Source organism: Panthera uncia (genome assembly GCF_023721935.1).
Source record: "Panthera uncia isolate 11264 chromosome A1 unlocalized genomic scaffold, Puncia_PCG_1.0 HiC_scaffold_16, whole genome shotgun sequence".
Taxonomy (NCBI): Eukaryota; Metazoa; Chordata; class Mammalia; order Carnivora; family Felidae; genus Panthera; species Panthera uncia.
In genome coordinates this window covers 19,301,112-19,327,633 of record NW_026057576.1, presented here as the reverse complement: position 1 = coordinate 19,327,633, position 26,522 = coordinate 19,301,112, and the positions used below count along the sequence as shown (strand labels likewise).

Here is a 26,522-nt window from a genome sequence, read left to right as displayed (position 1 = left end):
CCCCCAGGTGAGCTCTCCGTGGAGGAGGCGCAGGACCCTTTCCTGGTTAGCATCCACATAATCGCAGACCCAGGGGAATCCCAGCCCCTGCAGGAGGCCATCGACAAGGTCTTGGCCTGGATCCACCCGGACCTGCAGCTCTTCCGGGTCTCGGAGAGGCGGGCGCCCCGGCGGCGGAGGAAGCCCCCGAAGGTGGCGCAGCCGGCGCTGGCCGTGGTGCTGTTCCTTCAGGAGGAGTACGGCGAGGAGCCCATCCTGCAGCTGCACCGCACGCTGCAGCGGCCGCCCTGGCGCCACCACCACACGGAGCGCGTGCCGCGCAGGCTCCTGCCCTACCTGCCCTGCAGCCAGGACTTCTTCACGCTGGCCCCTGGGACGCCGCTGTGGGCCATCCGGCCCGTGCACTACGGCAAGGAAATCGTGCGCTTCACCATCTACTGTCGCCACGACAACTACGCCGACATCCTCAAGTTCTACGAGCTGATCCTCCGGCGCAGCCCCAGCCAGAAGAAGACGGACTTCTGCATCTTCCCCATTTTCTCCAATCTGGATGTGGACATCCAGTTCTCCCTGAAGAGACTGCCCTGTGACCAGACCCCCGTCCCCACCGACTCCTCGGTGCTGGAGTTCCGGGTCAAGGACATCGGCGAGCTCGTGCCTCTCTTGCCCAACCCCTGCAGCCCCATCAGTGAGGGGCGCTGGCAGACGGAGGACCTCGACGGGAACAAGATCCTCCTGCAGGTACCTGGGGCGGAGGGGGGTGGGGGGGGGGGAAGGTCTCTGTCTGTCTGTGTCTACCTCCCTGTCTGTTTGGGGGAACAGAGAAACCAGGGGGTTGGCTCTGCCAGAAACTCTGGTTAGTACCTGGTAAAGAGCAATGAGCTAAGAAACAAAAAGGAGGGATCAGTGGCCCCCTGTCTGGCTCTTAGACGAAATCGAGGCATCCGTACTGTGCCCGAACACAAGAGGAGGCATCAAGGGTTCTTTGCATGGGTTGTTTTCACTTCACCGCCTTGGCTCTGTGCCTCAGCAAGCAACTTCCAGGTCCTCTGTGCCCCTCTTCACCCACTGTTTGAGCATCGGCTAAATGCCAGTGACTCCTGGGGATTTCAGATGAGCTTATATCCCAGGGACCTTGCTTGTTATGGAAGGTTCCTGAATCTACTCCCTCACACTTAGGGAGTTTTTACCAGTGTATTCTTCCCTTCCACAAAGGACTTCAGGAAAACCCAGCTCTTTGAAAATTGTAAACTATATTGACATTCCGTAGAGAGGATGTGCTTGTTTTCTTCTTCCCTTTAGTGTCTCTCCACCTCCCATCCCTTCTACCACTAGGCAGTAAGTAAGTTGTTAGAATCAAGTGATCGCTTGAAAAATTACTTTCTCATAAACATTGTAAGGAGTAAGTGATGCCTTTGGAGTTTTTGGTTTCATTAAGTCTGGGAGGAGGCGAGTGAATACATTTTAAGGAAATGGATGCAGTAGAAAGTCCTGTTCTGTGGTTAATCCTTCACTCAATTGCTGGATCCCTTTCTCCTCCCATCCTTCCAGTGGCTGTCTGACACCCTTTCAGGATCATTAATCATACTCTAGAATTCAAAATTCAGCAGGTAGATTTAAGAATGTCCTGCACTTGGCCCTACCTGTAAATGCTTTCCAAACCCAGGCTTTCTGGAATTAACATGTAAATCAGTTCCAAGCACATAGGACTTTGTTTCTTTCTTTTTTTTTTTTAATTTTTATTTATTTTTGAGAGAGAGAGAGAGAGCACGCATGCGCGCGAGTGGGGGAGGGGCAGAGACAGAGGGAGACACAGAATGGGAAGCAGCCTCCAGGCCCTGAACTGTCTGCAGAGCCGGATGCAGGGTTCCAACTCCAGCTGTGAGATCATGACCTGAGCCTAAGTTGGACACTTAACTGACTGAGCCACCCAGGTGCCCCAGGACTTTGTTTTTCTGAAAAACCCCTGGCCTGGGCATCTCAGTTTTCACATTTGGCTACCTAGAAGGAGAAAGTTGATAGCGAATTAGGGGCCATTATCTTGAAATCACCTCCTGAAGATGCTGATTGTAGTTACTTGAATCACAGGTACAGCTTCATAGTTCTTGATTTTGACATTAAGCATCAGAACTGTAATCCACACATCCCAAAATGAAGTGAGAATTTGGCACATGTCAGATAGCTGGTTAAAACTTTAGGCGGGCCACACTGCTCAAGTCAGAAAGATCACCTTGAGATATTTACTGTTTATGGGACACAGATACTTTTCAGTTTTTTCTTTGAACTATACAGATAAGAAACTCAATAATATTGCTTTATTATTCAGTGAACTGAACGCTAATTGTCTCTTTTGAAATGTGAGAAAAAACTTGTGTTTGAAGATTGCCGATGCTTGTATGCAAAATATAATGCAGTTGAATAAGTAAAAGTAAATGGAAGGGTTTTGTTTATGCTAAAAGACCAAAATGAATATGATTGTTTTGAAGGGACTCCTTCTTTTTTTTCAGTAATTAGAATACTTTTTCTCTTGAGGCCTGTAATAACGGAAGTGAAAGAACAAAGTATAAAAACTTGGCCTGGACTGTGCTCAGAGGAACCATTGAAAGAATATTTCAAAGATTCACACATTTAAATGGTTATAAAATCTGTACAGGTGCAGGCTTTTGAAGTTAGAGCATCAAAGTGTGAAAAAGATAAGAAAAAAGATTTGTATCTTGGGTCTCAGGAATGCAGGCCTTTGTTCCATATAGTAATATGTCGAGGAGGCAAATTAATGCGGACAGAAATGACTAATATTCGCCCCCCCATAATTCTTGATTATGGCCATTTGTACAGGTTACTGTGACAGAATCAGTGCAGAAAGCAACCTTCTGCTCTAGCATGAAATATGCACCCGCCCATCTCTTTAAGTTACTTTTAAAATAAAAATGTACGTGTCAGTCTTTAGCAACATTAAGATAGTTAAGTCATGGAGAGAGGGACCTGCCTGGAAGAGTACCTTTTAGCCACATCATCCTTAGCAGTGTATGTCTCCCAAGTTATATTTTCAATTATAATTTCTAATATAAATGCTTTTGTTCAGTTGGGTGGAGTTACCATACACTGAAGCAAATCTTGGGTAGTTTTTAGTTGCTTTCTTAAAATACAGATTGCATTTTATTTCCTCATCCTGCCCTATTAACATTCCGTATTCCAGAGAACTCTTCCTTTGATTTAATTCCCCTGGAAGAGATGGAAGGTTTTTTTCTGGGAGTTACCCAGCCTTTTATAAGAATTTGGAAATGTTTTGGTTTTTATTTGTTTCTTTTTTAATTAAGTAGGCGCCACGCCCAACATGGGGCTTGAACTCATGACCCTGATACCAAGAGCCACCTGCTCTACCCACAGAGTCAGCCAGGCACTCCTGGAAATGTTTTTTACTAAAATACGATAAGATGGAAAGAAAGACCTCCTCCTCCTGAAACTCCTCTCTCCTTTCTTGGCACTGCTTGCTTCGGCGGGGGAAGGCAGGGAAGAGGAGGGTGGGGAGTTGCTCGCACAAGCTGCCCGAGATCCCTCTGGAAAATGCATCCTAGAAATTTCCATTCGTGCTCAGTGACACTAAACTGCAGCTTTCTGGAGTCACGATCCGAGTTGTCTGAATCTTTCCGCATCCCCTAGAGCTAAACTAACATTGTGTGTTGGACACAGCAGGTTCTCTTTATAGGTTTCCCTTTACTTTTTATTGAAGAAGAAATGATATAGTAAAAGTGCATATATCCTAAGTGCACAGCTCAGTGAGTTTTCACAAAGTGAACATTTGTGTAAGAAACGGTAGAGAAGGCTTCTTCCCCACTCCTGCAATGCCCTTCCCGCAAATGAACATATTAATTACTCCGTTTTGCAGCAAGTGGGGAAGAAGTACCTAGTCCAAGAAATTGGGAATGTGGGTATGTTATCTTTTTTTTTTTTTGTACTTATAAGAAGATCTCAAATTTTAAAAAGATTTAAGGTAGCTGACAATGATATATACCACACAAGAAGATTATTATAAATAATTAGACAGCAAAGGGATTTGAAGTAGATAGAATATATTGCTAGGAAAATCACATAAGCCAACGGTGATATCAGGATGCATGCATTTCCCGTAGAGTGTCTAGAGCTCATTGGTAGCCACTAGCCACATGTGGCCGTTTAAATTTAAACTCAGAATTAATTAAAATGCAAACTCCAGTTTCTCAACCTCAACACACTTCAAGGACTCGGTAGCCACACGTGGCTAGTGGCTACACTATTGACTAGCACAGATACATAAAATTGCCATCATCACAGAAAGTTCTGTTGGACAGCATCCTTCCAGGAGTAGTCCTCATATTTGATTTAGAGTTCTCTAGCAGCAGAAACACAGGGGACACTCATCAGTGACAGGACTTAGAGTCCATGGGGAAAAATAAGCCATGCCTAAGATGTGCAGGTTTGCCTCGTTCTGAGTCGTGGGAGCAGTGCCACCCACACCTTCTCATGTCCACGGTAGGATCAACAGCCCGCCCTCACCTGTACCCCTAGTATAACTGCACCGAGACCTTACAGACCTCTTTCTTATACGGTGTCCTCAGAGTGGGCCGGGGTACCTTGCCAAGCATAGTGTGGAAAAGCCACCGCACAGAGGGTGGGCAAAACAAGGCAGTCTCCGCCAGCAGCCCCTGGGCACTTGGCTTAATCCTAAAAGGAGGGATACATCTTCAAGCAGTCTCCTCAAGTTTGTTTCTCCGAGGCCTGAATGGAGGGCCACCTGCCTCCTTTGGAGGCCCTGCCATGGGCAGGGCCGGAGCTGTCCTTAAGGAATGATTTGGGATGCACCCAAACTCACACGCAAAGCACAGTTGAGGGCGCAGGGCTCGGTTCCTCAAGAGCAAGTGACTGCAGCTTCAGGCTGGGGAACGTTGACAGCATCTTCAAAGAAGCAAGGTAATTGAACAATGCTGTCGAAGGCTTTGGGAGTCTTATTCCATAGGGGATGGTCACCAGCTGTTCTTTGTGTCCGCAAAAGGCAAAAGAGGAAATCCAGTTGGACAAAATAGGTCAGGTAAGATTTGAAGGGCAAGAAATCAGGGGCACCCGCTGATTTCAATCGGTCGGTTGGGCGTCCACCTCTTGATTTCGGCTCAGGTCAGGATCTCACGGTTTCTGAGTTCGAGCCCCACATCAAGCGCCGTGCCGACAGTGTGGAGCCTGCTTGGGATTCTCTCTCCCTCTCTTTCTGCCCCTTCTCTGCTCATGAGTGCGCATGCTCTCTCTCTTTCTCTCTCTCTCAAAAGAAAATAAACTTTTAAAAATAGGCAAGAAATCAGACACACAATTGTTGAGATGCCAGGCTCGACCTCTGAGACTCTCTTCACTGGAGAGCTTTTAAGGCCTCATCCATGCCAGCTACTTTACTTGTCTTCTTACATAGTGAGGGGATTGAGTGGACCACCAGTCTCGGGACACGGGGGACACCGGTGCTGTGAGGTCATGGGGACAGAGGCTGATGAGGATGCAGTTGAGGGACTGAGGGGGCTCCAGAGACTTCTTAAAAGTGCTTAATTGTGGTAAAAGACAGATAACAATAAAATTTACCATCCTAAACATTTTTTCTGCCTTTATTTTTTAAATTTATTTTGACAGAGAGAGGGCAATTGGGGGAGGGACAGAGAGAGAAAGAGAGGGAGAGAGAATCCCAAGCAGGCTCCACGCTGTCAGCACGGAGCCCGGTGCGGGGCTCGAACTCACAGTCTGTGAGGTCGTGAACCCGAGCCAAAGTTGGAGGCTTAACTGACTGAGCCACCCAGGCGCCCCCATCCTAACCGTTTTAAAACGTGCAGTTCAGTAGTGTGAAGTGCATCCACATCGTGCCCACACCACCACCATCCATCTCTAGGTCTCTCTTCATCTTACAAAACTGAAACTTTACCCATCACACAGCAACCCCCGCGCCGCCTCCCCCAGCCCTCGGCAACCTCCACTCTACTTTCTGTCCCTGTGAATTCGGCTACTTTAGGGACCTCACATAAGGGGAATCATACAGTATCTGCCTTTCCATGACCGGCTCGTTTCACCCAGCATAACGCCCTCAAGGGTCATCCACGTGGTAGCACATGTCAGGATTTCCTTCTTTTCTAAGTCTGACCGATATTCCCTCCTGAACATGCCGCATTTTGTTTATCCACTCATCTGATGGGTACTGGGGTCGCTTCCACCTTTGGGCTTTTGCGAATGATGCTGCTGTGAACGTGAGTGTACAAATATCTCTTCGAGTTCCTACTTTTGCTTCTTCCAGGCGTATACCCAGAAGTGCAGTTGCTGGATCGTATGGTAATTTGTGTTCATTTTTTTATAGGGAAGAACCACCATACTGTTTCCTGTAGCAACTGTACTATTTTCTATTTCTACCAACAATGCACAGGGTAAGACTTATTTTTTACCAAAGAAGAGAAAGCCTTGCTCTTTGTTTGTGAGGCCACATCATGTCATTTTCTGCTCTAGGAGGTTGGAAAGAATAGAGCAAACATTGAGGTGAGACTTGTCTTATTATGATGCGCCCCATGTACTCTAGAACTAGACTCTACAGCAGAAATTCTTGACTTGCCATCCTTGGACCCCACGCACAGGTTGTATGCATGTGTTTACGTGCATCATTGGAAAAGGTGCATCAGATCTGCCTCTTTCAAGATTAAGACTCTCCAGAGGCGTCTCATGGCCCTTGCAGGCCCTTCCAGACCTTCACCAAGGCCTAAAGCTTTACATTAGCTGGTCACTACTTACCTCTCCAGCTTTATCTCCCACTTCTCTCTCCTCTTGGTCCCTCATGCCTTCCATATTGGCCTGCTTTCTGTTCCTCCGATGTGGCAAGCTCACTCCTGCCTCAGGGCCTTTGCACCCAGTGTTCTCTCCACCTGGAGTCATCTCCTCCAAGATCTTCTCATCATTTGGGTTTCAGAGATGCCTTCCCTGCTGCCTCACTTAAAGTAGCTCCGTTTGCCTGACCCCAGCACTCTCTATTATATTATCTTTTTTTTTCACATACTTACTACCATCTAAAATTATTTTGTATATTTATCTGTTTACCTCTATATTATCTATCTCTACTACTAGATTGTCAAATGAATAAGTATATGAATGAATGTGTGTTGGGCAAGAGGGCCTAGAGCCATAACTGGAATCTCAAATGGGTCCATGACCGCCCTATAGCTTCTTACGTCTGGGTTGTGATCCCCTGTTGAAAACAAACTTTGGCAAACATTTATTAGATAACCCCTCTGTGCCAACAGTATCCCCGTCACCACCACCGCACCCCACACCCCCCTTCAGTAGCTCACAGGCCAGTGGAGGCAGCAGTCATGCAAACCAAAATATCCAGCAAAATGTTCCGGATGCTGTGATTTGAAATACTCACACAGGGCAGTATACGACACAGGCTTTGTAGTCAGATGAATTGGGATCGGACCCTAACTCTTTTACTTGCGAGTTGAGTAACTCCAGGCACGTGACATTACGTTGCTAAAACTCTGTTTTCCAACCTGAAAATACAGAATTATAACTCTTAACCATGCAAGGTTGGACATTTGGAAGGAATGCCTTTGCGCTACCTCTCAGTCAGCACCCATGAATCAGTGAACAGGGGCTATTGTTACACAAAGGGTGGATTGGTTGATGCTGGCCAGGGGTCAGATGGTCACGAGAGTCTTCTTAGAAGAACCGATGCCTGAGCTGAGCTGACTGAGGGTGGCCGTGGGTCCGGGGGTTTCAGGGGAGCCCCAGGGCAGCAGCAGACACAGAGACCCGGGCAGGGCTGCTGGGCCCAGGGCAGGGGTCAGGGTTCCGAGCTGCCGTCCTGAGGGCAGGGAGGCAGCTGGTGAGAAACCAGCTACTGGGAACGCAAACCACTCTTCAGATGCTCAGGACAGAGACGCCAGAGTCATTCTGGGGCCTTCTCTTTCAGGAGGTCCCTGTTTATTCCACTTCCAGAATACACGCAGACTCTACCTGCCTCTCAGGCCGGCTCAGCCGCTGGTGTTTCCCGGGGAGCCCCTGAATAGTGTCCTGATTTCTGCAGCTGACTCTCCACTGCACAGCTAGAGGGCCCTCTCAGACATAAGTGACACCGTGGGAGTCCTCTGCTCAGAGCCCCTGGGGGCTGCCCATCCCGCCCCACGTGGAACACAAGCCTGCTTCTCCAAGGTCCACTGTTCTTGCCTCGCCTGCCACACTCCACCCGGCCACCGGCCTTGCTGTCTGTCCGGTGGAACACACTGTTCCGCTCTGTCCCCTCTGCCTGGAGCCACACAAGGGCCCTGTGGCTGCTCCCTCAGCCCCCTCGGGTCTCCGCTCAGCGTGCCCTCATGAGCAACGCCTCCCCAGCCACCCAATGAAAAACACCCGTTTCCTGTTCTCTCGCACACAGACGCTCCGGCTCCCTGCCCTGCCTTCTTTGTCTCCACTGCACTGTCACCTTTTCACCTGCTCTCTAGGGACTGAGCATAAGCACCTTGAGGGCAGCGACTTTATCTGATTTGCCCACTGGTGAATCTCTAGCGTCCAGAATAGTGTCTGGCCTATACTCGACGCTCAGTGTTTGAATGAATAAAAGAAGGAAAGACCGAAGGGGAGAGAGGTGGGAGACTTTGGGCTGTTTCGGACCTGCCCAGTGCAGGCAGACTGAGTGGTGGAAAGCCCGCACGTGGCTGTTAGGAGGAGGTTGGGGGCGAGGGGGATGTAGAGAGACAAGGACCTGGAGGAGGAGACTGAGACAGGAGTGACCTAGCTGACTGCGGTGGGACTCAGGCCACTGAACACTGGGCAGAGGGCAAAGAGGAGGGGTGGGCGGCCTCCCCTGGCCTCTCCCTGCCCGTCCCCCTGGGGCGTTATCACCAACAGCAACTGGGGGGACTAGCAGTGGTCCTCGGCACCTTTGACTCGTGAGCACACATTGGTCGTGCTATTCCGTGTCCTTGTCCGAGGGACCCGGTGGGGGCCTGGGCATTCCCTCTAGCAGTGCTTCTCTAAGTTCAGCAGGCATGAAAATCACAGATTGTCGGGGCGTGCCTGCAGAGACTGTGAGGCCTGAGATCCTGCATTTCTGACCAGCTCCCAGGTGCTGCGGCTGGTAATACCCTCTCTGTTCACCATACGCGGGATATTATAAGGCAGGACTACCCAGTGGCCGCTTGTGTTCGATTATTGCTGCCTGGGGCATGTCCACTTTCTAAAGTATATTATACTTGTACTTAATAGCAGGCTCGGGACAGAACACCAAGAACACAAGTCACAGTTTTGTGGTGATCATTTCCCAATACATACACGTATTGAATCATTGTGTTGTATGACTGGAATGAACATAATGTTACGTGTCAGTTACGTATCATTCTTTTTTTAAAGGACAAAAAAGTCAAATCGCAGGAAGTATCTGGAGAGTGGGCAGAACTTCCTCACGCTGTTTTTGTTTTGTTTTGTTTTCATCAGAATGAAATTGCTACTGTGCTTTTTTCCTCTTAAAAAAATATATTCTCTACCTCCCCTCAGTGACAAGAAACCCACTGGAGCCAATTTGTTTGTTGAGGGTATTTTTTATTTTATTTTATTGAAGTGTGATTGACATATTAGCTTCAGGTATACAACAGCGATTCAATGTTTATGTGCCTTATGAAGTGATCCCCACGAGAAATCTGGCTGCCATCTATCACCATACAAATGTCTATGAGTTCATTTCTGTTTTGCTTTTGCTTTGTTTGTTTGGTTTTGGTTTTTTTTCCTAACATTTTTTTTTAATGTTTAATTTTGAGAGAGATGAGCTGGGGAGGGGCAGAGAGAGAGGGAGACAGAGGATCTGAAGCGGGCGGGCTCTGTGCTGACAGCCGAGAGCCCCCTGTGGGTCTCCAACCCACGAGCCATGAGAGATCATGACCTGAGCTGAAGTCGGACACTTAACCAGCTGAGCCACCCAGGCGCCCCTCTGTTTTGTTTAGTTTGTTTTCTTTTTTCACATGTCTCGTAGAAGAGAAATCATATAGTATTTGCCTCTGTCTGACTTATTCATCATATTATCCTCTAGGTCCATCCATGTTGTTGCACATGGCCAGGTTGCGTTCTTTTTTGTAACTGAGTAATATTTCTCTGTGTGTGTGCGTGCACAATGCATGCACACGCGCATACTTACGTTGACCACATCTTTACCCATTCGTCTACTAATGCACACTTAGGTTGCTTCCACATCTATTGGAAAAACTGCTGCAATAAACATAGGGATACATATATTTTTTAGAATTAATGTCTTTGTTTTCTTCATACGCACACCCATGAAGCAGAATTGCTGGGTCATAGGGTAGTTCTAATTTTTTGAGGAACCTCTATACTGTTTTCCCCAGTGGCTGCACCAATTTACATTCTTACCAACAACGCATGAGGGTTCCCTTTTCTCTACATCCTCATTAACACTTGTTATTTCTTGTCTTTTTGAAAATAGCCCTCTGATGGGTGTGAAGTTATAGCTCATTGTGGTTTTGATTTGCATGTCCCTGATGATCAGCAATGTTGAGCATCTTGTCATGTGTCTGTTGGCCATCTGGATGCCTTTTTAGGAGAAATGTCTTTCAGGTCCTTTGCCCATTTTTTAATTGGATTGTTTATTGTTTTGATATTGAGTTGTAGGAGTTATTTATATATTTTGGGTATTAATCCCTTGTCAGACATATGATTTGAGAGATCTCCCACTTAGTAGGTTGCCTTTTTGTTTTGTGGATGGTTTCCTTTGCTGTGCAAAACCTAAAACTGTTTTTATCCTGTTCCCAGCGCTAAGCCTGATGTCCAGTGCACGGCAGCTACTCAGTAAACATTAGCTCCTCCCCCTTGGTCTCTAGTATTCTCAGGGTAGGGGTGCAGTGACCCAAAGGGCAAGGTATCTACTCACACCACGTGAACCAGAGGCCATCGGGCATGCCACTTGGCTCTACTCACAAGGTTTGTGGCTCCCAGTCCAGACTCTGAAGAAAATTACTGTTTTCAACCAACTACAGTGCCGATACTGGGCTATTTTATCTGTGCAGGCTACCCAGGGTGGTTGAAAGTCACCCCCTGAAAATCATTTCCCAGAGCATCGTCTGGCTTTGGTATTTCTGCAGAATGTGTAAGTGACATCATAGCTCTTTCAGGCTTGGAAGGAAGAGTAATTTTCTCCTTGGGGGGGGGGGGGGGGGGGGGGGGAGAAGCAAACTGTGATTTTAAGCCTTGGCAAGACTCAGAATCAGCTCTCTGAGGCAGAGGGAGGAGAATGAGGAATTTTAAGCATGTTTTCTGCTCTTAGTCTTAGAGCACCTTTCCTTTTGGCCTGCCTGTCTCACTTAGTTTATTTAGTTTGGTCTGTCCAGGGCTGTGCTCCCAAAGGGGTCAGGTTTGGTGGTAGATCTGGAAGAAAGTGCTGCTGTTTCTGCACCTGGCAAACGGCTCCCGGCCAGCTGGGCCAGTCCCCTCCAGGCCAACCTCACTGTGTCTGTAAGTAAACTGCAACAGAAACGGATAGTCTGGCACTCTGGGGAGCCGTCTGAGTCAGCAAACACCTTGAATGTCTCCTCTCAAGACCAGGAGAGTCCCTGGGCTCCAAGTGCACAGCCAGTCCAGACCATTCCATGGAGCAGGATGTGTACAATGTGGTGCGGCCAAGTGGGGTGTGGTGTGTATGCTCCGGAGTTGGGGCGCCTCCCTCTGGGGCCGGGGACAACAGGACCTCGGCCGATGCCTTCTGGGAGCCAGCCGTTAGGAGTTTGGGCTGCAGATCTCACAGATCCAGACCGAATCCTATTTGTCTGATACCCTGCCAGCCCTGTCAGCTTGGCCAAACCGTGAAACGCCACACCAAACACCTACTTGAGTCTCCAGTGACTTTTCCTCCTGTGTTAATAGACTTTTTTGTCACCTTCCAATTAGGCATTCTTTGATATGTTCATTACTTTCTAAGTTTCCTTAGAAAGTAATGAAACCAAATTCCCCAAATTTACTTTTGGAAGTGAGAGTTTTTCTCAACGACGCTGTTGCTACCACCATAACGGAACGTTTTTGTGCATTTTCTTTCAGCTTTCGGTTTTTGTTTTATTTTGTTTGGGGTTTTGGTCACGTAAACCGTATACATCCATTTTCTTTAAAAACCTATTTTGTTCCCTTTCTCTTTCTCACCTGTCCTCAAAAAAAAAAAATGTCAGCAAAGACATTTTGCTAAAGGGCTTCAGATCTTTTGCTTGATTTTCTCTCTCTCGCCTCCAACCTTCTACCCAACGAAATGGAAATTCAGATGTTACTTTGAGTTTAAGGAACTTTCTGCCTGATTCTTGGCTTCATGCCGGGAGAATGAGCCCCTGGACCCTCTGAAACTTTATGCTGAGGGAATTTCTATCTCCCTCTTTGTATTCACATACAGCTTTGCCACCTGAGAAGCCTAGGTTCCACTAGTTTGGATTTTTGTCACCTAAGAGGAATCACTGTCTTCCCAAGGTGGTCTGGAAGGGGACATCTGGGAGGATCCAGTTAATATGTACCAGAGTGGCTGTCACAGAGCCTGCTCACAGCAGGCTCCAGTAAACACCTGCTTTTAAATAATAGCCCCACATTGCCAGTACCAACTGGCATCAGAAGTTTAGAATCACCACCCCCCCCCCCCCGGGGCCATGGTGAAGTAGAGAGGGCTCCTGGACCCAGTATAGCCCCTGCTGATGTCCGTGGGAGCCAGAAGGTCTGCAGACCCTCGGGGGGGAGCCCTAACCTTTCCCACTGAGTGACCTTGGGCTGTGACCTTTCCTTCTGCTGTGTGGACCAAGGGTGGGGCAGGGTAATCAGTAGGTCCTGAAGGGAGGCAGGAAGGAGTGGAGGGTTTCAGTCACGGGGAGGGGCAGTGGCAGCAGGAGGAAGAGCCTGGACAACCCCCAGGCCTGGCCCACAGGGCTCTCTCTCCACCTGCTGCTGAAAGCTGGTGGCCTGCGTGCCCCAATGCCAGCTCTGCTCCCAGGAGACCAAGTGTGACTCCAGGTCGGGTAGAGTGCCTTGTCTGTGAGCACTCTGCAAGTGCGGGAGGAAGATGCCTGGATTCGACTGTCCTGCTCTGTCCAAAAGGGATCTGAATGGTTCCCGGCCTCTTTGCCCACCTCCCTGGCCCCTGGATCTCACTGTATCCCCGAAGATGCCTCTTCACCGAGTCCTTCCCTGCTAAATAAAAGGCCATCATGCATCCCCTGGCTGAAGAGCCACTGTGATTAACAAGTGACAGAGACACATCTCTACTGGGTCTCACAGTAAGGCTCTTGCTCAGCCAAGTGAGCCTTTTCTAAATGGGCTTTAGACTCAGTGACTTGTAAGTAGGGGGGATGTGGTTAAAACTAGTGTAGCATTCCACGTGGGCACACAAATATCTCCAATCACCTTGGGAAGGAGGCAAGCAAGCAGTATCCCTCATTTTACTTCCACTTACTGATAATATTACATAATCCTGCTTGGTTTTACTTTTGTTAATACTTCTTAATGTCTGTATTTGGTATATATAAATTATGTACTGCCTTACTTCTGCAAGTGTTTTAAGTAAGTGTGTATATCACAGAATAGTTGTCTTGAGAGATCAGAAAACATATAGAGAAGGGCAGAGAAAAAGGAATTGGGGATTCGTTGTTGAGCTTCCTGAAAGCCAAAGCAGAAAGAGAAGTACAATTTTCATTGTTTGATTTAAAAAAAATCCAGATCTGAAAACACAAACGTTTCTGGGTGCTGAGTTTCAGCAGGTTCCTTTTATAACAATCAGTCAAGATAACAGTGGATGGTCTTCAGCTATGACTTTTAGAAGATGCAGAAATGTTTTTTGTGTGGCCAGGGATAAAGTCGAGGATGACTGATGACTTTAGTCGCTGTTACCATTGCTGTGTTTAGGTGAGAGATGCTGTCCTGTTTGCTCTGGAAGTGTTTTAATGCTTGTTATTTGTCAAAGACTTGGGAAGAGGAAATAAATTATAGATGGCGTACATAAAACCTTATTGTGGCAGGATGGGAGCAACCATTCAGGTGGACCCATGAGGCACCTTCTTTCCCTGCCGCTTGTCCTTGTTCCTGTTCTCATAGGGTCCCTCAAAACCCAAGTCACCTTCTGCTGGTACATCCTTCGGGACTCAATCCTCACTCCTACCCAACACCCCCTGCCCCCACATATCAGTCCCCTTCTGTCACTGGGTTTGGTGGCTCATGCTTTAAGATGTGTCTCTGCTGAAACCAATGGCTTCTACTTAATAAGCATATATCTGCCTCTCTTGTGGATATATATCACCTTTAATCTCCAAAAGCTGAGAATTTTTTTTTTTTTTTTTTTTTTTTTACCATTTTGCATATTAGAAAAATGATTATCCCAGGTTTGGCCTCTGAGCCACAGTTTGCATTTGTATCCCATGTCTTCCAGAAACTTAACTCTATGACCCCGGGCAAGTTACATTCTCTCTGCCTCAGTTTCTAGATCTGTCAAGGAGGGTAATAAAAATAAGCACCTCGTAGGACAGCTGTATCAACCAGGGCTCACTCAGGCTTATGAGTGACCTACCATAAGGACTGTACATAATCATGGGAAGTGGCAGAGAAGGCTGTGCCCCTGGTGTTGGACCTGAGATTTCCCCAGATCTGATCAACAGTTAGGAGAAAAAGCTGAGGGGAAGTCAAGGTCAAAGGTGTGCTGGAATGGACCTGAAATGCACCTGACACCTGACCAGGGCCAGGAGCAGCTGACGATGGAGGTCCAGTGGGAGCCGGAGTCCACAGGCCCCAGGGGCAGCCACATGCCCACCAGGCAAGCAAGCAGACCAGCACTGCATGTACAAGCCGCCACGGTGCCTAGCACCCTGCTCCAACCTGTAGAGCGTGAAAAATGGCTGCTCCTTCATTTCCACCTCATGTCCCAAGCACATTTCTCTTGTGACCAACCTTACACAGAATCATGCAGAGAAGGGAATTCCAGGAAACATAGTTTCCACATAGCTAAGTTGACCCAATGCAAAGCCGTGATGATTATGGGATGAAGTCACTGAAATACAGGGAAGGATCTTATTTTTATTCTTTTCTAGTTTTATTGAGATATATTTGACATATAGCACTGTATATAAGTATACAGCGTGATTTGACCTACATGTATTGTGAGATGATCACCCTGAGATGTTTAGTGAACACCAGGCGTTTCATATAGTTACCAAAAGAAAAAGTTTATTCCTTGTGATGAGAATTCTTCGGATTTGCTCTTAATGACTTTCAAACATGCCATATGGCCTTGTGAACAGCCATCATTTTGTACGTGACATCCTTAGTACTTATTTTTCTTATAACTCCGGGTTGGTACTTTTTGACCAGTTTCATCCAGTTCCCACACACATCCCCCTACCCAACCCCTGGAACCACAAATCTGATCTCTTTTTCTATGAGCTTGCTTTTTCTTAGATTCTACTTATAGGTGAGATCACATATTTGTCTTTCTCTGGTTTATTTCACATAGCATAATGCCCTCAAAACCTTTCCATGTTGTCACAAAGAGCAGGATTTCCTCCTTTTTAATAGCTCAGTAACATTCCAGTGTGAATATATACCACAACTTCTTTACTCAAAGAAGTGTCCGTCACTATGGACACTTAGGTTGTTTCCATGTTTCAGCTGTTTTGTGTATAATACAGCTGTGAACATGGTGTTTCCGATATCTTTTGACATCATGATTTTTTTGTTTCCTTTGGCTATGTACCCAGAAGTAGAGTTGCTGGGTCATAGGGTAATTACATTTGTAATTTTTTGAGGAACCACCATATTGTTTCCCATGGTGGCCCACCACTTCACAATCCCACCAACAGTACACAAAGGAATTTTCCACACACTTGCCAGCATTTGTTATCTCTTGTCTTTTTGGGCATGGCCATCCTAACAGGCATGAGGCATTGTCTCATTGTGGTTTTGATTTGCATCTCCCTGATAACTAGTGATGTTGAGCACTTTTCCATGTACCTGTTAGCCATATGTGTGCCATTTTGGAAAAATTACCATTCAGATTCTTTGCCCATTTTTAAATTGGATTATTTGGTGTTTTGTTATTGAGTGATTTTATATATATAAATATATGTATAAATATATATTTGTATAAATATATATAGTTGTATAAATATATACATAAGTATATTTTTATATACATTATATTTATATAAATATATCTTTATATATCGTATTTATATAAATTTATATTTATATAAATGTAAATTTATATGTAAATATTTGTAATATTTTTATATTTGTATGTAAATCAATGTAAAAATGTATATATGTATATATGTAAAATGTAAATTTTAATATTATATAAATATGACATATAAATATAAATTTATATAAATTTATATAAATATATAAATATATATTATTTACATATAATTACTATATATATCTTTATATAAATATGTTATATTTATATATATATATATATAAGTGTGTGTATACACATATACATACACGCACACATATATTTATATTTTATATACAAATAGTATACAAAAATAACCAGATATGTAGTTTTCAATTTTTTTCCTATTCCATAGGTGTTCCTTTCACTTCTTAATTTTTTTTCTGTGAAGAACCTTTTTAGTTTGATGTAATCTCACTTATTTTTTATTTTGCTGCTGTGCCTTAGGGATCATATCCAAAAATTCATTGCCAAAACCCATATCATGGAGCTTTTTTTCCTATGTTTTCTTCTAGGAGTTTTATGGTTTCTAATTTTACATTTAAGTCTTTGATCCATTTTGAGTTACTTCGTGAGTGGTAAGATAGGGGTCTAATTTCTTTCTTCTACATGTGAATATCCAGTTTCTCAACAGCATTAATTGAAGAAACTATCTTTTCTCCATTGAGTATTCTTGGCTCCCTTGTCATATATTAGTTGACTACTTATGGGTTTATTCCTGGTCTCTCAGATGTGTTCTGTTGTTCTCTGTGTCTGGTTTTATGCCAGTGCCATACTGTTTTGATTATCATAGCTTTATAAAATAGCTTCAAATCTAGAAGTGTGATACCTCTAGCTTTGTTCCTCTTTTTCAACAATGCTTTGGATATTCAGGGTCTTTTGTGGTTCCATGTAAACCTTAGGATTGTTTTTTCTACTTCTATAACAAATGGCATTAGAATCTTGATAGGGATTGCATTGAATCTATACAAGTCTTTGGGTGATGTGGACACTTTTAATATTAGTTCTTCTAATCCATGTACATTGAACCCCTTTATGTTTGTGTAATCTTCAGTTTCTTTCATCATTATCTTGTAGTTTTAAGTGTAGAGAACTTTCATTTCCTTGGTTAAATTTATTCCTAAGTATTTTGCTGGTTTTGATGCTATTATAAAATGTCATCGTTTTCTCTATTTCTTTTTCAGATAATTTGCTGTTATATAAATGCTACTGATTTTTGCATATGATTTTGTATCCTGCAACTTTACCGAATTCATTGTTAGATCCAACAGTTTTTTTGGTGGCATAATTAGGATTTTCTACATGTAAAATCATGTCACCTGAAACTAGAGACCATTTTACTTCTTTCTTTCCAGTGCTGATTCCTTTTATCTTTTTTTTAATTTTTTTAATGTCTTATTTATCTTCATTTAATTAATTAATTTATTTGCCTGATTGTTCTGACTAGGAGTTCCAGTAAAGTGTTGAATAGGAGTAATGAGAGTGGGCACCATGGTCTAATTCCTGATTATAGAGGAAACGCTTTCAACCTTTCACCATTGAGTGTGATGTTAGCTGTGGGTTTGTCATATGTGACCTTTATAATGTTCAGGTAATTCCTTCTATACCTAATTTGTTAAGAATTTGTATTGAAGAAAAAAGAATTTTATCATAAATGGATGTTAAGTTTTGTCAAATGCTTCTTCTGCCTCTATTGAGATGATCATATGATTTCTTTTCTTTCATTCTATTAATGTATCATATTTGTTGATTTGCATATGTTGAAACATCTTGCACTCCAAGGATAAATCTCACTTGATCATGGTGGCTGATCCTTATAACATGCCACTGAATTTCGTTTGCTACTATTTTATTGAGCATTTTTTGGATATATATTCATCAGGAATAGGTCTATAGTTTTCTTGTGGTGTCCTTTTCTGGCTTTGGTGTCAGGGTAATACTGGCCTTGTAAAATGAGTTTGGGAGTGTCCCCTGCTCTTCAATGTTTTGGAAGCATTTGAGAAGGATTGGTGTTAATTCTTTTGTAAATGTTTGGTAAAATTCACCTGTGAAGCCATATGGTCCTGGGTTGTTTTTTTTTTTGGGGGGGGGGGATTTTTTTTATTACATATTCAATGTACATATTCAATTGGTGTTTTTAGATTTTCTATTTCTTAACGATTCAGCCTTGGTAGGTTGTATGTTTGTAAGAATTTTTCCATTTCTTCTAGATTGTTCAGTTTGTCATGTTCATAGTAGCTTCTCATGATCTTTTAAATTTCTGTAATATCTGTTGTAATGTCTCCTCTTTTCCTTTATACTTTTGTTTATTTGGGTCCTCCCTCTTTTTTCCTTGGTGTCTAGCTAAAGTTTTGTCAAGTTTGTTTACCTTTTTAAAGAGCCAACATTAATTTCATTAATCTTTTCAGTTGTTTTCCTTCTCTCTGTTTCATATATTGGTGCTCTTTACTAGTGCCTTCCTCCAGCTGAAGGACTTAGTTTTCTCTTCTTTGAGGCGTAGACTTAAGTTTGTTATCTTGTTGCTTATGAAGGTATTTATTGTTAAGAACTTTCCTCTTACAGATGCTTCTGCTGCATCCTGTAAGTTTTGATACATTATGTTTTCATTTTCATTTGTCTAAAGATACTTAGAAATTTCTCTTTTAATTTATTCTTTGATCCATTGGTTGCTCAAGAGAGCATTAATTTCCACGTATTTGTGAGTTTTGCAGCTTTCTCGTGTTACTGATTTTTTAGTTTTATACCATTGTGTTCAGAGAAGATACTTGGTATAATTTCAGTCATCTTGAATTTGCTAAGACTTGTTTAGTGATGTGACGTATGGTCTGTCCTAGAAAATGTTTCATGTGTGCTTGAGAAGAATGTGTATCGTGCTTTGTTAGATAAGCTGTTCTGTACATGACTGTTAGGTCCATTTGGTCTATAGTCTTGCTCAAATCTTCTGTTTCCTTATTAATTTAATGTATGAATGACCAAACCATTGTTGAGAGGGTTTTACAAAGACCCAAACTATTATTTATTGGTGTTTATTTATGTTAGTTTTTGCTTTATATATTGAGGTGGACCAATGTTGGCAGTATAAATACTCAAAATTGTTATATTTTCTTGAAGGATTGACCTCTTTATCATTTTATAATGGCCATTTTTGTATCGTCTTTCCATTATTTGTTGCTTTTTTTAATTAACACTTGCTTGAATATCTTTTTCCATTCTTTTACTCTCAGTCTACATGTATCTTTAATTTAAGTCAGTCTCTTGTAGGTAACATATCATTAGATCTTGTGGGGTTATATATACATGTATATATACATTCAGCCATTCTCTACCTTTGGATTGGAGAAATTAATCCATTTACATTTATAATAATTATTGATAGATCCTTAATATTGCTATTTTGTTCATCGTTTTCTGACTGTTTTGTATATCCATTTTTCCTTGTTTCTTTTGCTTTTATGTATATTCATATATAGTATATATATTTTACATATATTTATATGTACATATTTTATACATTTTTATATGTATATATACATACATATGTAAATATATCGATGTCTTTCAGGATCAGTATGCCTTGACTTCTGTATCATGCTCCTTTGTGTAATTACTACAGATTTTTCCCTTATGGTTACCATGAGGCATACATAAAATATGTTAAAATTATAGCACCCTATTTTAAACTGATAACAACTGTATACTTTTACTTCTCCTCCCACTCACATTTTAGTATTTTTGTACTTTGCGTTCCATAACAGATTATTGCAGTTGTGACTATTTTTATTTTGTTTGTATTTTTAACTTTGAAACTAAAGTTGTAAGTTTATTATACACCACCTTTAATTACCCTATTACAGAATCTAACTTTGACTATATATTTACCATTACTAGTGAATTTCACTCTATCTTCTTATGTTTTTATGCTGTTAAATAGTGTCCTTTTACTTTCACTCCAATAACTCCCTTTGGCTTCCTGTAAAACAGGTCTAGTCATGATGAACTTCCTCGGCTTTTGCTTGTTTGGGAAAGTCTATCTCTCCATTTCTGAAGGACAGCTTTGCTGGGTATACAGTTCTTGGTTGAGAGTTTTTTCTTTCATTATTTTGTATATATCATCCCGTTCACTTCTGGTCTGAAAAGTTTCGGTTGAGAAACCTGATGATAATGTGATGGGAGTTACTTTGCACGAAACTTGTCTCTTCTCTCTTGCTACTTTCAGAATTCTTTGTCTTTGACTTTTGAAATTTTAATTATAATGTGGGGTGGTGGTAGTCCTATTTAGGTTCAACCTGTCTGGGGTCCTTTGGGCTTCATGGTTCTGGGTGTCCATTTCTCTCTACAGGTTTGGGAAGTTTTCAGCCATTATTGTTTTTAAATCTACTTTCTGTCCTTTTTCTTTTCTCCTTCAGGAATTCCCATAATGTGGATGTTTTTTCTTTTGATTGTGTTGCACACATCCTGTAGGCTTTTTTCACTATTTTTCACTCTTTTTTCTTTTTTGCTCCTCTGACTGGATAATTTCCAATGTCCTGTGCCAGGTCATTGATTCTTTTTTCTCCATGGTCAAGTCTGCTTTTGAAACTCTCTATTGAATTCTCTAGATCGGTCATTGTATTTTTTTAGCTTTAGGATTTCTGGGGTGTTTTTTTAAATGGTTTCCATCTCTTTATTGAACTTATTTTTGTTCATGCATTGTTTTCCTAATTTCATTTAGTTGTGTGTGCGTTGCTTTAGTTGATTAAATATCTTTAAGAGGATTATTCTGAATTCATTGTCTGACAGTTCATCGATTTCATGGATCTCCATTTCTTTAAGTCAGTTATTGGAGCTTTATAAATTTCCCATGATGGTTTCATGTTTACCCAATTTTTCACAATCCTTGATTCCTTACATTAGTGTCTGTGCATTTGAATAAGCTATTTCCTTTTCCAGACTTTGCACATTCACTCTGTCAGACAGTCCTTCACCATTCTGCTTGGTGATCTGGCCATGTCAGCTGATAACATACTCAAGCAGGTGGAGGTTGCTATCAGAGTCTATCTTTGGTTTTTTGTTTTTTTTTTTTATTTATTTTTTTTATTTTTTTTTAACGTTTATTTTTATTTTTGAGACAGAGACAGAGCACGAACAGGGGAGGGTCAGAGAGAGGGAGACACAGAATCTGAAACAGGCTCCAGGCTCTGAGCTGTCAGCACAGAGCCCGACACGGGGCTCAAACTCACGGACTGCGAGATCATGACCTGAGCCGAAGTCGGCCGCTTAACAGACTGAGCCACCCAGGTGCCCCCAGAGTCTATCTTTGGATGAGGCCACTGACAAGGCTCTGAGGTCATGGGTGGGTGGGAGTGCTAACTGGCTGATAACACTGGATAGGACTGCTCCCTGTTCAAGCAAGGCTGTAGGATAGGCTCCATGATTCCTGGAGTTTTCTGGTCAGGCTTCCCAGGTGATTGGGACTGGGTACTATACTCTGTAGTAGGCACAGCTATGAATTAGCTTCCCTGTCCTGGTGGGGTACCAGAATAGGCTTCGAGGCCCATGCTGCTCATTATCTGAGGACTGGATATCCTGGTCAGACAAGGCTACCAATTTTGCCGTGCAGATGGGCAAAGCCCTGTGTTGTGCTCTCCATTCATGTGTCACTGTAAGCAGGGCTGTAGGGTGGACTATACAGCTTCTCATGTGCTCTGTTTAGGTCTCCTGGTTGGGTGGGCTGACAGCTATATTCAGTAGTGGATGGGGCTACAAATTAGTTTCTCTGCCCAGGCAGGGCCCCATACAGGCTCCAAGACTGGCAAGGCTCTTGTTTGGGGATCACATTAGTCAGAACTATGCACCAAGTTCTGTGGCCTGACAGAGCACTGTCCCAGCTCTTGAGATGAGTGGGCCCACTGGCTGGGCTCTCCACTCAGTGCTTCTATAAGAGTTACAAATTGGGCTATACAGATTCTTGGGAGCTCTGATTAAGTTTCCAGAGCTGGAGACTCTTCTGCTTTGGGTGTGGCAATAAATTCTCTTCCCTGCACGGTTGCAGAGCCGTCCCCAGGTCTGGCAAGGCTCCTTGGGAATCAAATCACACAGACCTACACGTTAAGCTCCCTGTACAGATGAGGTTACAATATTGGCTCTGTGGATACAGAGCTACTAGTCGGATTTTCTGCTCAAATGCCATAGTAATCAGGGCTGCAGGGTGGGCTACTGAGATTCTCAGGAGCTCTTGTTAGGTTTCCTGGTTAGCAGGGATGGAGGCTGTATTCAGCACTGGACAGGGCTACAGGTTAGCTTCCCTGTCCCAGAGGGGTAAGGGGTCAGGGGACATGGCACACAGAGTATACCCGAAAGCTGACAAGACTCTTGTCTGGGGAGCTAATCAGGCAGACTTGTACACCAAACTCTCTGCCTAGACTGCGTCACCAGCTTGCCTCTGAAGACAGGCTGGGCTGCTCATTGGGCTTTCTTCTCCAGCGCTGCTGGGCCAAGCTGTTACCCAGGTGCTCAGGCCAGGCTTCCCTGTTGGGCAGGGCTCAAAGCTACCCTCAGTAGAGTGAAGCTATGAATTAGCTCCCTTTTCCAGACAGAGTAGGAGAGCTGACTTCATGTAATTTCCGAGGTGTTCTGATGGAACTCTGAATTAACCCCCTTACCTGGGTGGAACAGAGAACTGGCCCCAAGCCTGACAAGGCTCTGTGTGGTCTTGACTCAAGTCAACACATACCTCAGGTACCCTGGCTGAATGGTGCCACTGGCTTTCTTCTGTGTCTCTTCTGCCTGTGGGACTCCACTCAAGTGTGGCTGGACTGTGCAGCTTTCATGTGTTCCAGTGTGGCTTCCTGGTTAGGCGGGACGAGGAGCTATACTCAGCAGTGGACGGGACTGTGACTCAGCTCCCCTGCCTGGGTGAGAGGACAGACCGGGCCCCAGAACTGTGAAGGCTTGAGTCCTGAATCAGGCAGACCTGTGTTTTAGTTCCCTGGTCAGACTGTGCCACCATCGTGGCTCTGCAGATGAGCAAGGTCGGTTGGGACTACTACTTGGGTGCTGCAGGTAGAAACTCAGCCAAGATCCGACTACTGGTGGTTGCAATCCCCTCCCACCTTCTCCATCATGATCAGATTTCCAGTCGTCAAGCTCTGCAGATGCCCTCATGATCCTCATGAGGTGAGACAGGAGTGGGGGCTCCCAAGGAGCAACGCACAATGCTGGCAGAGCGGGATGTCCACCCTGGGCTCTCTCTTCCCACTGGAGGCTCAAGGGAGACCTCTCTGCATGGTGCTGTGCTGTCCTGGGGATGGGGCAATGCGGTCAAGGTGTAGTTGCTTCTCTTACCCTTCTAATGAATCTGTCTTGTTTTCTGTGGTGCAGGGGGTGCATCAGCCTTGCCCCCCAGGTCTACGATTTTCTCAGTGGTGTCTCATTCACAAATAGTTGTTAGTTGTGCCTATTCTTGTGAAGGCGAGTAAAGGTAGCAATTACCTATGTTACCATCTTGGAGATGTCCCTCCTAGGGAGAAGATCTAGAATAGTAAATCCTGGCACATAGTAAGCTAGTAGGTGTTTGCTGCTGTTATCGCTATCATCATCTTCAGAGCTAGTGAGCCACTTGCCCCAGGCCACAGAGCTAATAAGTGGCTCACTAAGGTTTCACATGCACACAGGTGGCTCTGCCATTAGCTGAACTGGTGGCTGCCAGGACCTCCCAACCTCTGGGGCCTCTCTCCAGAATATAACAATTCTGGCACCTTTCTGCCTGAAACAAGAATTCAAGATACTTGACTGGTACATATGAACATGTGCTCACCTCTGCCACATAAATGGGATATGCCTACATTATTCTTGGGAGATGCAGGCTGCAATATGTAAGAATAAAATGTTATGAGAGCCACAAATTGCTTTCAGGGGGTTCAGCAAAAAGCTATATATTGATCCTACTACATATACATATTCTCATAAATAGGTGTATACATATAGGCAAATTGAAGGGTAAAATATACACACGTATAAAATATATCTGTACATATATAAATAAAGAAAATGAGACAAAATAACTGTGGTATGTGGGGCATTCCTAGTACTATTCTTTCAACATTTTTTCTATACTTGAAAAGTTAAATAATAAACTGGCAAAAAATACACATATTTTCAGTCATTTTTAGGGGATAGTTTGGAGGGCCTTTCATTAAAGTCTACTGCATAGACATTGTAGGATATGTATTTAGAATATATAAAAACTATAATATACTAGGTAAAATATAAAACAAATACAGTGCTCCTTTACTCTTGAATTGGATGTCTAAAGCAGCATTTTAACGTGCATTAGTAACCAGGAATCCTCTTATCTGACCCCAAAGCCAGTTGAGCGAGTGGGGCTCAGTAATGCTTAGTAAGCACGTGCAGTTTGCCTATCGCAGCACTTGGCAGCTTGACTCTAAAGAAGGGGATGAAAAAAAAAAAAAAAAAGAAGGGGATGAGGCCCATTATGGGCGATATAGGTTAATGATTTACAATACCATAAGTTTATAGCCATTGTAAAAATGTCTATAAGGAATGGAGGTTGCAAGAGCAGAAACTTGAGTATTCTCCCAGTAAAAGAAAAGGCCACCCACCTAGGGAGAGTATGGCCTGCCTCCTGTGTGGCCATGTTCCTTGGTCTCTGCCCACAAAAGGTCCTGTGGCTTCCACTGGGCACTGCTGTTCTCATGCTGGCCCTTGGGAATAAATCAGTCCTGCAACGCCATCCGCTCCCATAATTAATCCTTACGGCAGTTTGTGGCGTCAACACAGACCTGTAATCTGTAGGTCACAGGGAATTTACATCATGCCTAAATTTAACCAGTTGTTCATTCACCCAATTTACAGACTACCTACTCTGTGCCAGGCACTGTGAGCTCAGAACACAGCAGTAAACAAGGCAGAAATCCCCACCCTCATGAAATTTCTATAGGAGCAGGAGGAGACAGATAATAAATTCTATAGTATGTTAGAGGAGATACTTTGGGGGGACAAATGGATTCACACTTTGTAAAACTTGCAGTGCAAGGCTGATTCTGTTTATCAAAACACTGCTAATTAAACCTTCAAAGCCTAAGAATTTTGATTTACTTTAGTCAAGCAGTATTTGTCCTCATAGATGCTAAGATTCACTGTCACACAGAGCAAAAACTTCTAGAAACATCTGGATAAACTTCCTTTGGGAAAAGTGACCATATTAGCTTTCAAATGCCCTCTTCCGCTTTTGCAGAATATATTATACAAAATATATATATAGAATTTATTTTTCTGAACACTTGCATCAAAATCTCCTAGAGTATTTGATAAAAATGCATATACCATCATACCTACCGATTCATGTTCTTTTGACTGAAGCTAATGAATCTGGACCAACATGTTTTGTTCTATTCTATGCTTCAGGAACCTTGGTGATGATTTATTTCTCTGGCGTTTGCTAATTGAGGTACAATTAACAAAAATAATAGTAGTTTCAGATGTACAACATCATGATTTGTATGTGTCGCAAAATGATCACAGTAAGTCTAGTTAACATCCATCACCAGAACCTTTTTTTAAGTTTATTTATTTATTTTGAGAGAGAGAAAGAGATCACAGACATGGGAGGGACAGAGAGGGAGGGAGAGAGAATCCCAAGCCGGCTCAGTTCTGTCAGTGTAGATCCCAATGCAGGGCTCAAACTCACAAGCCATGAAATCAAGCCCTGAGCTGAAATCAAAAGTTGAATGCTTCACTGAACCACCCAGGCACCCCTCCATTACCTGAACTTTTAAGATCTACCCTTAGAAACTTCCAGTAGGTAAGTGAGTATTATGTAGCTGTAGTCACCATGCTGTATGTTATATCCCCGTGACTTACTTATTTCCTGACTGGAAGTTTGTACCTTTTGACCAGTTTCATCCATTTCGCCCACCCTCACCCCCTCCCACTGGCAATCACCAGTGTGTTCTCTGTATCTATTAGACACCACAGAGAAGAGAAATAACACAGCCCTTGTCTTTCCCTGACTTGGTTTCACTTAGCATAATGTCCTCAGGGTCCATCCATGTTGTTGCATGTTCTCTTTTTTATGGCCGAGTAATATTCGTGTGTGTGTGTGTGTGTGTGTGTGTGTGTGTGTGTGTGTGTATTACTTTTCTTTATCTGTTCATCCACCAGTGGACACTTAAGGTGTCCGTGTCTTGGCTATTATAAACAGTGCTACAAAGAACATGGTGCAGGTATTTTTTCAAGTTAGTGTTTTTGTTTCCTTCAGATAAATACCCAGAAGGAATTGCCAGAT

The 26,522-nt window shown here is 43.6% G+C and overlaps 1 protein-coding gene across 1 annotated transcript in view; it reads left to right on the top strand.

The window, feature by feature from the left end:
- Nucleotides 1-26,522, top strand: part of FAM124A (family with sequence similarity 124 member A) — a 97,459-nt gene that overhangs the window by 28,653 nt on the left and 42,284 nt on the right. The window contains exon 3 of the mRNA XM_049647444.1: nt 8-741. Coding sequence (XP_049503401.1) covers nt 8-741 — 734 coding nt within the window. The remainder of the gene's footprint in view (nt 1-7; nt 742-26,522) is intronic.